Here is a 13626-nt window from a genome sequence, read left to right as displayed (position 1 = left end):
CGGTGTGCATCCTCCTCCACGTGAAAAACAGGAGAGAAACTGAGCCGGAGACAGCTAAATCTCGTGTTCACAGTTGGCAGCCACCTGGGCCCTGCTAGGATCAGAAGCCCCCACCTCCTCCTGCAGGTCTGAACTGGGTGGAGGGCAGTTTAACTTCCTCCTCTTTGCTCTGGCCTCCTGTGTCTGCTCTGCCCAGAAAGACCCTGGCTACCGCTGATGCATAGCTGGTGTGCCCATAGCAGGGGCATAACTCATGCTACCCACCTATGGACACAGATGCTTTGTGAGTCCCAGCCCGTCAGAGTCACGTATACCCTGCCCTGTCTCTGGCGTTCTCACATCCACATCCGTATTGCTCACAGCCTCTCTCCCCCGTGATCTTTCACATGGGGTGCCATGCAAGCATGTCGTCATATGCGATCACACACACCTCCACGTGTTTGCACACATGAGTTCTGTGCACACACAGCCATCCCTTGTGCACACACACATATAGCCCCATTTTTGTGTCTACACAAGTGTTCCCACGAATCCTTGTTTCTCTGTTTGTACCCACGAGTCCACTGCCCACAGGCACACATGTGCACCACACCTGGCAACTCCCGAACTCACTCAGTCTCGGCTTCCCCCACCCTGGCTCTGGACCCCACGGATTGGGGCCAGGACCATCCCGCTTGCTTCTGCGTCCCCGCCTGGCGGCTAGGGGAGGGGGCGGTTATGACGCGGTACCCGGGTCTTCCACATACAAGCGTCTTTCATCCCAGCCACTCCGGTCCTGGCCCCAGACCCTCTTTACAGCCTCCGCCTGCTCATTAGCTTGGGTCGGGGTAGGACCAGGCAATCCCGCGGGCGGGGCACGGCCGAGAGGACGGAGGAGGCGGTGCGAGAGCCGGGCGGCCCCGCCCCGTCTCCCTGGCGACGCCGGGGAGGCGAGGGGGGGAGAACCCAGCCAGGGGACCAAAGCCGGGTGATTCAGGAGGCTGGCGCCCCCTCCGCGGTGGCCCCCTTGTGCGGGGCTATTTGTGAATGAGCCGGCCGGGTCCTCCCGGCCTAATCCCCCATCCCCGCCAGGCGGGCGGCGAGCACCGCGCGTTCCCAGCCGCAAATAGCAGCCTCGCCCCCGCCCGCGGCTATTTTGAGCCTCCTCCTCCCCGGCCACACACCCGCCCTGGCTCGGGCTGAGGCGTGGGGCGAGACGGGGACCCTCTCCCACGCTGAAACGCGAGGTGGGCAGCCGGACTGGGTGGCGGGACCCGGGTCAAGGTGACAGCTAGGCCGCAGCGCCCCCTAGTGTCCTCGGGGTGGGCGTGACGCAGCGGCTGCAGCAGAGATGAGGTGGTCCCAGTCCCCTGAGAGCACCCCACGGGAGACACACTGTGCTGGTTACACACCGAGTCACAGGAACAAGCAGATCCAGGTGACCACAGGAACAGGTACGGAGACAGGTTACAGACCTGCAACGCAAGCACACAATTCCCACACAGCGCCCGGTGCACCTAGTGACTGGTATCTGCAGGCATGGATGGGTCCATACCATGATGGGAAACCAGGACAAGTCGTGGGTACTAGTGCAGCCCGTACCTAGCATCGGGATCGTAGCAAACGCTTAATAATCGTGTGCTGGTAGAATGAATGAATGAACAGGACCCTTCAAGGAACCAGGGCAACTCTGAACCACAGAAAGCGGGGCCAAGGCAGGACAGGGAGGAGCAGAGGGTGATGAAGGCACAGTGGTCCTGGGAACCCTTGGTCTGAGCTGGGACCTGACTTTTCTCAGGGAAGCAGGTCAGAAAGGGGGAGCAGGAATTGCTCCTGGGCTAGGGAACCCTGGCCTCAGACTCCCCATAGGCGGCCAGCAGGAAAGGGAGCGGAGTGCTGTTATCCTTCTTTGCTTCTTTTAATAACCACCCTGTGTAAACGGCTGACACAGCAGCAGGCTGCTGCTGACGGGGAGTAATATAGAGGGGCTGTGGCGTTGGGGAGCAAGCTACAGAGGGGACCACGATGAGTCATGAATTGATACAGTACCTGGGAGAGGGGTTCCCAAGACTGTATCACAGGAGACAGCGTCTGTGCCCAGGCAGGTCCCTGCTGCATCAGCTAGACACCCCCTGAGAGGGCTAGAGTGGGACGGGAACTTTTCTGGGGTGTCTTCTCTGAAGACTTGCTAGGGCTGGGATGTCGCTAGGATCTTTGGTCTGGCAGACAAGGTTCTGCACTAACTTTCTCTGGCCGCAGGGGCTTTCCAGGGTGTAAGGTTCTCTGTAAAGATGGTTCTCCTGATAGCAGAGACCTTAGGACACCTTTAAAAGGACAGCAGAAACCGGTTTGGCTCAGTGGATAGAGGTCGGCCTGGGGACTGAAAGGTCCCAAGTTCAATTCCGGTCAAGGGGTGTGCAAGAGGCAGTCGATGTTTCTCTCTCATAGAGAGTTAGAAACATACTCTATCCCTCTCTCTTCCTCTCTGTAAAAAATCAATTAAAAAAAAAAAAAAGACTGGAAACACGACACAGGAGAAGGAGCAGAGTGGTACTGGCTTGCGCCTTCCTCTCCCCATGGGTATTGAGTGAGTTCTGGGTTTGCTGGGGCAGATATGCTGGAGATATGGTGGAGGGGAAGCCAGGGCTGAGCTGAATGTAAGGCTACAGTGAAGACTCAAGGACAGCCAGTTGTGGGCTTGAGAGGCAAGGTGAGGGTCAATCTGTGGTCTAGAGCTGGGATGCACAAAAGTATTTGGCCAGGTGAGTACTGGGGTGTGAGTGAGGTGAAGTCAGGATTGGATGGGAGTTAGGTGTGGGTAGGGGTCGGGATTTGTAGACATACTTGGTTGGGTAAAGTTGGGGCGCCCCAAAGTTGGGAAATAGGAAGAATTGGAATGGTAGTGAATATGGGGGCCCACATAAATGAGCTTGTCTCAGTAATGGGGTTTTGGTGGGGTCTGTGGCATATCACGTATTCCGCTTTGAACCCTGGAACCGCGTGGATGTTGGTTATATGGACTATTGTCGGGGTTCAGATGAAGTTGGGTGACAGAACTGGGGCTTGGTGTCTATGGGAACGTGGGTGAGGTCGATATGTCTGCGATTCATGGCAACCATCAGAGTTCTCAGGGGCGCCAGCCTCCGGCAACTGCGGCTGGAGGGCCCTTTGTTCCAGACCCGGAGTGGCTCGCGCAAGTGGGTCGACCCCGCCCCGCCGCGCGCCGGCCCCGCCCTCCGCTCGCAGGTGGCGGGGGACGCGGATCCACGCGTCTCCGCCAATCACGTCGCCCGTCGATAGCGCGCGGAAGAGGGCGTGGCCTATGCGAGCCCGGCCCACAGCTCATGAATATGAGGCATGGCCGCTGCCCATGGGGTCTGGGATTGGTCAACGCGGAGCAGGGGGTGGCACTTGGGGGCGGAGCCAGGAGGCGGCGTACATAAGGCCGGGCGCTCGGTTACCCCCCCACACTCGCACGTTAGGAGGCTCTGGTCGTTTCGCACCGTCGTCTTCCTGCCTGCGTCAGGGACCTGCCCTACTCAGTGGTGAGGGTCCTGGCGGCACCGGCTCCGAGGGCCCCGGGCGGCGGGCGGCCTGAGGCCGGCCGGATGAGGCAGGGCGGCGGCGGCACGCCCCTGGGCAGGGGTGGTGCCTGGGCGGGCCCAGGGTGGAGTCCGCCCCGCCGGCGGCGAGGGGCAGCCGTAGACGGGCCGAGCCGCAGCTTGAGGGCGTCCCCTTAGAGGCCTAGGCTCGCCCAAAGCGGGCCGCCACCGCAAAATGGCGGCTGCGAGCGCGAGGCTGTGCCCCGCGAAATGGCGGGAGCGCCGAGTGCCCGGATGGAGTGGCGCAGGGCGCGCTCAGGGCGCATGCGTGCGGCGGGGGCGGGCCTGGGGGCGGGCCAGGCTCCCGCTTCCCCGGTTTCCCATTGGATTTGCACGAAGGGGAGTACAGCCTTCATCCCGGTGTCCCACTCTCCTTCCGGCACCCCAAGTTGGTCTTCAAACTGTGTGGTTCTAGAGACGTGGCAGAGGTTTTCCCAGTCTGGGAAGGGTCGGTCCACGTCAACACCCGCCCACTTGCCCACTTCATGTTGGAGCCCCCCGCGTGGGACTCTGCCCCAGCTCCTGCAGAGGTCCAGTCCCCGGCCACCCCACAGGCGCCCTGTGGTGGACCAAAAGCACTCTGCCACCCCGCACCCCGACGGTCTTGTTAGGAGTCAGGCGTCGGCCTTTAGTGCCCAGCCCTCATTACCTCCTGAGGGAATCATCTGGGGTCCACAGTGCTTCACTGATACACAAAACCCGGCTGCTCTCAGGGAGACCGGAGTGGGGGCGGGGCCCCGAGTGATGAAGGAATTAACAGCTTTTTAAAATTAACTTCTGGGTGTGGGCTTGGGGTGATAAATGGCAAAAGAGAATTTTTCAGTGTATCCCCAACGAGCATATGTCGTTTGTATAAAGTAAAATAGGAGGGAGGGGTGAGCGATGAAGCCCCTGGAGGATCTCAGTGAGGATTTCAACGATTTGCCACAGGCCACCATGTCATCAGATGAAGGCAAGCTTTTCGTTGGAGGGTTGAGTTTTGACACCAATGAGCAGTCGCTGGAGCAGGTCTTCTCAAAATATGGACAGATTTCAGAAGGTGAGGCGGTGCTGGACCGGCGGCTGACCAGGGCTGCTTTGGGGGCAGTAAAGTGCTGACTGCAGATTTCTCCCTCCGCAGTGGTGGTGGTGAAAGACAGGGAGACCCAGCGGTCACGGGGCTTTGGGTTTGTCACCTTTGAGAACATCGACGATGCCAAAGATGCGATGATGGCCATGAATGGGAAGGTGAGGGGCAGCTGTCTGGGGATGAAAGGGTTCAGGCTTGTGGGTCACGAGGCTCAGAGGCTGACCTGAGCCAACCTCTTGGTCTTCACAGTCTGTGGATGGGCGACAGATTCGGGTTGACCAGGCTGGCAAATCATCTGATAACCGATCTCGTGGGTACCGAGGTGGCTCTGCTGGGGGCCGGGGCTTCTTCCGTGGGGGCCGAGGCCGCGGCCGTGGGTTCTCCAGAGGTGAGTGCCCCTCTTGGGGCCTGAGGCCCTTGCGGACACGATGGGAACACTGCTGGAAGGAGCTGGCACTCACTGTCTGTCCTGTCCCTGTCTGTAGGAGGAGGGGACCGAGGCTATGGGGGGAGCCGGTTCGAGTCCAGGAGTGGGGGCTATGGGGGCTCCAGAGACTACTACAGCAGGTGAGGTCTTAGCCCTGCCTGGGCGTGTGGCAGGCTTGTGTTGGGACGCTGGCACAGGGTTGGGGTGAGTACACTAAACTGCCCTCCAGCACCCACATGTGTCCTTCCTACAGCCGGAGTCAGGGTGGTGGCTATGGCGATCGGAGCTCTGGAGGGTCCTATAGAGACAGCTACGACAGTTACGGTAAGTCACGCTCTGAGAGCCTGCGGTGGGAGCTCGGCAAGCCTGGGTGCCCTCTATGTGCGACACTCAGACCTTGTCACTGCTTGCCCATAAGGGATGAGATTGCCCTCTCAGGTCTCCGTGCCAGCAGCCATTTCTACAACAAAACATAAAAGCTAGACCAGACTGACCAAGAAGGAAAGGGAGACGAGGGGCCTGCCAAGCAGGCAGCATAGCTGCATGTGCGGCCGCCCGGCCCCGCCGCCCTTGGCTGTGGGGGGGTTGGTTGCTCCCGAGGCTGCAGGGCCGAGCCCTCCAGATCTGGACCCGGGAGTGGAATGCTGCCTCTTGTTGCGTGCTTCAGTGCTTTTACACTGTACCTGCTTCTTGTTCTCAGCTACACACAACGAGTAAAAATCCTTCCTGCTCAAGATCGTCCTTCCAATGGCTGTATATTTAAAGATTTTGGGAGCTTCGCTGAATCGTTAATGTGTAGTGAACACACCTCCTTGTACCCACTTTTGTAGTCTAATCAGTTCTGATCTTGTCAAACACAGCCTGACTGCTTCTGACCCCCGAGATGGCTTCAATACTAGACTTTACTTTTTAAGGAAACACTCCGTTTTTAAGGGTTTTAAAAACGTTTTTGAAAAGCACTTCAGATTTTACGTTTTTCTTCTTACCATGAGCCATGAGTTTTAGAAAATTATCGGGGGTTGTGTGGGTTTTTTGTTTTTGGTTGTGTTGTCTTTTTTACTTACCTTTTTAGTGGGGTTGGCCTGGTGAAGTTGGGTCCTCCAATTCAAATCTCTTGGAGATTGGATGGACTCTGAGTCTGCTCTCTGTTGGAAGCTGAGGGAGCCGTGGCTTTTTTCCAACTTCATGTACCGTTTCTGAGTGTAGCATGGTAGGGCCTGTCCCAGATCCCAGGTGGCAGCAGAGGCTTGCCACTTGGGCCCGGCCTGTACGGCCCATCTGCTGTGTATAACTTACAGTAGACTTGGAGATGTCACCAAGAGGTTCTTGAAAATGTTTATTTATATTGTCCTTTTTTACTGGAAGACATATGCATATCCCATTGATGTTGTATTTGAAGTGGTTAAGGAATTCTTGTACACAGTTTTTTTGGCTTTACGAAGCAGATTAAAAAACCGTCTGAAATGAACCTCGCTCTGACAATTTCCCTTTCATTGCTGAACACACTCCTGCTGCGAGCTCTTGGCACTCAGAACTCAGCAGAGAGGGCAATTTGAGAAGCAGGCCTGCGAGTCCTGCCTGAGGCCCATGGAGAGCTAGACCAGGAAGGCAGAGTAAACTGACGCTGGCGGGCCCCTGGTGACAGCCGACTGCCACCAGTCCTGGTTAGTGAGCAGGTGGCTGACGGGAATGGGTAGGTTGGACCTCAAGGCAGCCCTTGGGAGGCTTCTGGCAGTGGCAGCCAGAGGGCTCAGTGGGGCGGGCAGTGCAGCAGTGACGGACCCACGTGGGCACCTGACGTTGACCCGACTGCCTTAGCCTAGAAGCAGGCCAGCGAGCAGACGGCAGGCAGTGTCCCTGGGCGACTGCAGACTGACTGCTCATTAGCTAGCTCTGCTGTTGCTTCACAAGTTCTGAGAGTTCTCCGCTAGCCTATGGAAGCTGCAGCCCCTCGGAGGACAGAAGTGTTGTGCGCCCAACAGAAACCTCTGAGACGCAAGCTGCTCCCTTGGCTAGCTCATATGTGGAAATAGCCCTGTAATTCGAGGTAACTCCTTTTGCTCGTGTCCACATCCCTCCTCTTGTCAAGAGCTCATTTGAAAGTAAAATTCCATGCCTGGGGAATGTTTTTATGACTTTTTGTTTGTTTGTTTTCCCATTATCTTTATTTTTTTTATAAAATCAAGCTAGAATTAAAGCCGACCCCGGCTGTTTAGCCCTTTCCTGCCTGCAGCCAGGCGAGCAGCCCAGGAAGTTTCACCTCACGAGTAGGTTCAATCTGTAAGCAGGATTAGAGAGCACTGAGCATCCTGCCTTCGGATTTTTTGTTCATCAATTGACAGTCTTTTCCAGACCTCCCTAACTCCTATTCCTAACTAAGGCTCTCTGATGTCCATTGCCTCCATCAGTTTTTTTCCTAGAGCCACACCATTCTCTAAGCAGCTCCATCCCAAGCGGGAGGCTGGCTCTGCTTAGGGATGGAGCACTGCCTGGCTGACGCTCAGGCTTGCCCTGAGCACACCAGCCCGTGACACGGCCTCTGCCAGGATGGCCTGATGACTAGCTTGAGACCCTCCTAGGAGCTGTGGATGGTTTAGGGGAGGGGGAAGCAGCTATGAAGCTATGAGCATGTCCAAAACCCTGCGGGTAACACTCCTTTGCTTTGGCAGGTTGAAGGGAAGCCAGTGCAACTTGGAAGGGTGGCCCAAGAACAGTGATGACCTGGGGTCCTGTCCCATGAGGGTCTTCACCTGGGAGAGGAACCAGATGCCCAGCCCCCTGCTCCTTCAGCTTGTCATCTGTAAGTGCTTTTCTGGGGGTTGACACATGGTCCTTTGGCCTTGACAATGCCTGGTCCTGTGGGTTCTCTCTGGTTTCCTGTCCCACCTACAGCATGGGTGGGGGCAGCTTTCTGTGTGTGCCTCCTGCCGGAGCCAGCTGGAGTTCTTCCTTCACTCCTTCTCCATCTTTCCAGCAGGTGTTTTATTGGCAAGGTTGGAAATGCAGGGTTTCAAGTCACTCAGGAAGACCGGTGTGTGGCAGTCTGCACGGAGCCAGTCCTCACCTGCAACAGTGTGACAGAATGTGGAAGTCGGATTTGAATAAAGGACTGGTGTGTCTACCTAGAAATCTGAGTCTGGTTTGGGGTGCGACCAAGGAGGGTGGGTTCCTGAGCCTCAGGTGGAGGCTGGGTGGGAATTGGGCTCCCGTGGAGAAAGCCTCTTGTGGCCGTGGTTCAGGGCACTAGCTGTACTCAAACCAAACAGACCAGCCAGTCACTTAATTGTCTTCTTGGTTGGTCTGGAGGCACACTTAGCCTAAGAGGAGGAGGTGTGGTCCCTGTGCTCCCTCACCTGGGATGTGCACCTCTTTCTCTCAGGGCCCTGGCAAAGCGTTTTTGTTCGTTCTTTATTGATGTGTGTGTGTGGGGGGGGGTTTGACACATTAATTTGTTGTTCCACTTATTTATGCATTCATTGTGTGTGCCCGACCCGGGATTGAACCCAGAACCTTTGGCCTTTAGGGACTGCTCTAACCCAGTGGTCAGCAAACTGCAGCTCACAGGCCGCGGTTTGCCGCTCTTGACTAATGAGTTTGCCCACCACTGTCATTTATTACCCTTTGCACACAATATGCCACAATTGCCTAATCCTCACAGCTTCCAACTACACGGTAACATTTAGTCTAGCAATGGTTGGCAAAACTCAGTCAACAGGGCAGCAAACCGCGGCTTGCAAGCCTCAGTTTGCTGACCACTGCTCTAACCAACTGAGCTGTCTAGCCAGAATGAACTAAGTATCTTGATCTGTGCTTGCCCATTGAGCCAAGCTTGCTTCCTGAGCTGGTGACTTCCTACTCTGGTTTGGGGGTGCAGAGGTGGGGTTGGACCCTGATTCTGAGGCCTTGGGTCTGTGCTCAACTCATAAAGGTGGGTGTTGGTGGTGGTGGTGGCAGCATTGGGTGTCAATTCAATGTGGTCAGGATGGCTGAGGTGCCCTTCACTACAGTTGGAAGATAGAATGCCAGACTAGAGCGAGCAGGCGGTCCTACCTTTCAAGAGGGCCTATTCTGAAGTTCTAGAGCCGGTGTGGGGTCTGGGGACCAGAACAGCAAGAGCTCGAGGGGTCCCAGGCTCCCTTCTTGGCCCATACGCAGAAGTTGGCATGGCCTCGCCCTAGTCTGACTCCGTCATACAATTGGGAACCTTGTGAGGGTGTTGGCTCCCTTGTGTCCTGTAGTCCATTCTGGTCACCCAGCTTTTCTGACTTGTCCCCTGAACTGGGCATTCCAGTTGGTTATAGCAATGGTCGGCAAACTGTGGCTCTCAAGCCACTTGCAGCCCTTTGGCCCCTTGAGTGTGGCCCTTCCACAAAATACCACAAGCCGGCACGCGCGTCGATTGGAACTTTGTGGCCCATGCGCAGAAGTCGGGTTTTGGCTCTTAAAATAAATTTCAGCCGAAACCGGTTTGGCTCAGTGGATATAGCCTCGGCCTGCGGACTGAAAGGTTGCAGGTTCGATTCCCGTCAAGGGCATGTGCCTTGGTTGTGGGCGCATCCCCGGTGGGAGGTGTGCGGGAGGCAGCTGGCTGATGTTTCTAACTGTCCCTCTCTGTGGAAAATCAATAAAATATATTTTTTAAAAATTCAATTGTACTGTTGATATTTGGCTCTGTTGTCTAATAAGTTTGCCTACCACTGGGTTACAGCCATTGTGCTCTGGGCCAGAAGGAACTGAGTCACAGGCATAGGGGCAAGCCTAGCCCTAGAGCCCTAGGACAGGGTGTGCAGAGCACTGGGACGGCTAGAGGTGAAGCGGGGTTAGCGCCCAAGGGGCGGGGCGTGCCCCCCCCCCGCCACACCCCAGCGCCGAGCTCCGCCCCTGCAGGCCATTGGTTGGCACCGCCCCTTGCCGGGTGAGTGACGGAGGACTTGGGGCGGGGTGCAGCCACGGCTTCCGCAGGGCCATGGGGCTGTGCGCGGTGCCACGGTTGCTCCTGCCGACGTTGTTGCTGTCAGTGCTGCTCTTTGGAACCCGGGAGGCCGCTTCCTCGTCGCCACGCCTCGCACAGACTACGCTCTCCCCATCACAGGCTTTGACGAATGGGAGCCAGCCAGGCGCGCCTCACAACAGCACGCACCGCTGGCCGCCCGGCTCGCCAGGCTCGACAAGATCGCAGATTCTGCGTTCCTTCTACGTGCTTTTGGGCTTCCTCGGCCTAGCAGTGCTCTACTTCCTCATCCGGGCCTTCAGGTATGTCAGGCGCGTGCCGGCCTCCCTGGCGTGCCAAATGAGCTCACGGCTTGAGCCTCACGTGCTCAAGGGCGTGCGCCCAGCCCCTAAGGAGTGGGCGTGAACTGCGAGCGTTATCCGGGATCTCGGGTGATTGGCAGTCATGTGATACCTTGGTGCTTCCTGATGCCGGAGCACAGATGCTGGTTTCTCGGAACACAGCTACCCAGGCTGGTCTGTGCGTGTGGGGGAGGGCATGCCCGGTTTATGTTTCTGCTTTGTAGCCCGTGCCAGGCGAAGCCCACCAGCCCAAACTGGGTCTGTGATCCCCCATGTCCCTCACCCTAGAAATAGATAAGGAAGGACCACGCCTTCCTTCTCCAACTCTTTCAGCACCGGGGCTGGCTGCCATCAGTTTTTTTGGTTCCACTGATGTTCTCCCAACCCCTTCCTTCCCCCCATGTGGTTCACATGCCAGGGAAGTTTTGGTTCAGTTCCCTGGCTTCCCTCCAGAGGGCTTTTGTCACACAGCTGACCATGTATGTTCAGACGCTTTAAAGGGGGCCCTTTTTGTCCCCAACTGACACTCCTGTGGGTGCACAGTGCTTGTGTCCCCTCTAAGTATCTGATCTTGCATCTGTTCAGAGGCTTCCTTCCTTTCCCTGGTGTCCTGGTGGTTGGTGGTCAGGACCGGGACTTTGGCATGAGACAGAGTGTCTGTGGTACCCTCACCCCTCTCTGAGGCTCGGTTTTCTCATCAGTAGTAGAGCAGGATAACAGCACAGCCTGGGAGGGAGCCTGCCAAGGGAGGTATCCACTTGCCATTATTGACATAAGAGCAACTAATGGAATCACTGTGACTTTATGAGGCCATAGAAACACAATTAGACCAGGAAGCTTCACAGCAAAGCTTTGAGAGGCAGGAAAGGAGGCGGAGAGCCAGAGATAACAAAGGAAAATGGGGAAGGCAGGAAGCAGGATGGGGTGTCAGCTGCCCCTGGAAGTGATCCGAGACAACCACTGATCGTGCTTGGGACTGCTTGCAGGTTGAAGAAACCCCAGCGGAGGAGCTACGGCCTCCTGGCTAACACTGAGGACCCCACTGACATGGCCTCGCTGGACAGTGACGACGAGACCGTCTTTGAGACCAGGAACCTGAGATGGTATTGAAGTTCTCCCCCCCACCTCCAGAAGCTCTGGGTGGGTGGGTAGAGCAGGGCTGAAGAGTTGGCAAGACTACTGATTCCCTTGAGGTCATCCACATGCCACCAGGCTGTGTAGCCTTGGGCAAGACATGTGCCCCTCCCAGCCTCAATTTCCCATTTCTTGCAGATGGGAAGGGGTTGCAGTCTTGGGTCAGTGCTCTGGGCCCAACCCTGAAGGTCAAGATCAATGTCAGATAGAGAATTAACTGCAGGGTGCTGCAGAGGGAATGGATTGGTGGTCTCTCCATGGCCCCAGCCCTAGGAAGATCATAGCAGGCAAAGGGAATGGTAGGAAGGAAGGAGGGCAGGACTAACGATCCAGGAGCTTCTGGGCGCAGAACTGGGATTGGACCTTAGCAGGGAGTGATGGCTGTTCAGCCTCACTTGTTGGGGGCATAGGCACAGAGGCCAAGAGTCTAGGGGGCGGTCCTAGCTTTCTAAGCCTGCCAGGTAAGGCATTGCTATTAGGTGGTAGCTCCTGTGGTCTCCTCCACCTCCACTAGCTAGGGGACCTCTTCTCCCTCCTTCCCCCAAGGTGCGAAGTTGAGCAGGGTCTGGCAAGCTGGGCAGATGGACCCCAGTGGTCTGGGGGCAGGGGCTGGACAGGTGAGAGGGCCTGGATCCTGGCAGGTGAGAGGGCTCCCAGTCACTTGGAGAGTGAGCCTCAGGCACAGTTGGGGGAAGTGGGTCAGGATAGACCCATCACTCCACACCTCTCACTCCTACCCCTCATCTTCCAGATGGTAGGTCAGGAAGGTGGTGTTCCCAGCAGCCCTGGGGGAAGGACAAGAGACTGGGTCCACTCCCAGTGCCTACGTACACTCCGATTCTCCTGCTGGCCTGAGAACTCGAGTGGACCTGCCTAGCCTGCCGTCCACCGCCACTGGACCACCCAGGATGCCAGGTGCAAACCAGAGGGGCCCCCGGCACCCCCATCTAGGATTCTGAGACCCTCTGGTTGGACTGTGACTTATGCTGCTGGCCCTCCCCGTGGGAACACTGCTCAGGCCTGGCAGGCAGGTGGGCGGAGGGGCCTGTGTGGGAGTGCCTTCCCCACTGGGCTGGGGACAATAAAGGCAGCAGTGGTTCTGTAGCTGCCACCCAACTCCACATTGGGCCAGACCTGGCATCCTGGCTCACAGGCAGGGTGGATGGCAGAACAGGACTCGTCCAGGCCTGGTTTTTCCTACCTGTGATTATGCTGGCTCCTGTCACCTGTCCCCAGCTGTCCAGAGGGCCCAGGGAGGTGTTCCATGAGGTAGTCAAGAAAAATGGGAGGAACTGCCAATCATCGCCTCTGAGCCTAGAGAGATCTCCTATTCATCCATCAAAGGCCTTGCAAAGGTGTGCTGCCTTCAGCCTGGGGCCCCTCACCTCACCCCATTCACACCACTGGAACCTTTGGGGCTGGAGCTTTCTGGAGCTGCGGGACCCCTGGGCCCACCATGCCCCTCCCCTGCCAGCCTCCTGTGGAATCACTGATGAGCCTACCCTGGCACCTGACCTCATGCCCTGTGAGAGGTTTGATGGGTTCTTTTTTGGGCTTCCCCCCCCCCCTTCAAGGCACTATGTCTGGGTAGGGTCCAGTTCTGTCACCCCTGCCCCCTGTAAATTTGATCTTGGAGACTTGGAGGGGAGGGGCTGGCCTGTGGCATTCCCACTACCCGAGGTCTCTTCCTCTGCCGCCCCAGCCAGAGCTACCATGGCCACGTCATTAGGAGAAGCGGCCACTAGATGGTAGCCTTGTGCTGCCCAGCCTCTGATCTGCTGCCTGCTTGGCCCCGGTGTGGCCTGGGCTCATCCGGTTGTACAGGTGGGGAAGTAGGTCCAGTTGGGGGCCCTGTTTCTCATGCCTCTTCCTGAGTTCACTGTGGGATGGGCCAAGCCTGCCCCCTTTCAGCCCCTCTGACTCCTTGCTGAGGCTGAGCCTGGGTCCCTGCCTGTTTCCAGGTGCAAAGGAGCCATCTCTGCCAGCAGCGTGTCACTCCTCTCTCCATCTCCAGTCCTCCGAGCTGGTCCCCCGGCTGCTTTCTTGGGCATCGCTATCTGTGCCTCCCCCAACTCTGCTCACACATCAACTTGCCCCTCCAGTGTCTGTTGCCACCTCCAGGA

General features: G+C 57.2%; 2 protein-coding genes across 2 annotated transcripts; both read left to right on the top strand.

Moving 5' to 3' along the window:
- The first annotated feature begins 3452 nt into the window (after positions 1–3452).
- On the top strand, positions 3453–6545 carry LOC118711770 (cold inducible RNA binding protein). The gene is given in 7 exon segments (XM_036425160.2): positions 3453–3524; positions 4448–4620; positions 4702–4808; positions 4900–5038; positions 5136–5217; positions 5331–5613; positions 5615–6545. Coding segments are annotated over 6 exon segments (948 nt in total). The 5' UTR covers positions 3453–3524; positions 4448–4463; the 3' UTR covers positions 5795–6545.
- Positions 6546–9992: 3447 nt separating this feature from the next.
- Positions 9993–12607, top strand: FAM174C (family with sequence similarity 174 member C). Its single transcript, XM_036425190.2, has 3 exons — positions 9993–10330; positions 11356–11472; positions 12255–12607. Coding segments are annotated over exons 1-3 (405 nt in total). The 5' UTR covers positions 9993–10043; the 3' UTR covers positions 12256–12607.
- Positions 12608–13626: the final 1019 nt, after the last annotated feature.

Source organism: Pipistrellus kuhlii, unplaced genomic scaffold (assembly GCF_014108245.1).
Source record: "Pipistrellus kuhlii isolate mPipKuh1 unplaced genomic scaffold, mPipKuh1.p scaffold_m20_p_8, whole genome shotgun sequence".
Taxonomy (NCBI): domain Eukaryota; kingdom Metazoa; phylum Chordata; class Mammalia; order Chiroptera; family Vespertilionidae; genus Pipistrellus; species Pipistrellus kuhlii.
Note: the sequence above shows the minus strand (reverse complement) of the source record. Positions and strands in the feature narration are given on the sequence as shown.

Coding starts and splice junctions, on each gene's coding strand:
- FAM174C (XM_036425190.2), top strand. CDS start 10,044: ATGGGGCTGTGCGCGGTGCCACGGTTGCTCCTGCCGACGTTGTTGCTG. Junction 10,331..11,355: donor TTCCTCATCCGGGCCTTCAG/GTATGTCAGGCG, acceptor GACTGCTTGCAG/GTTGAAGAAACCCCAGCGGA.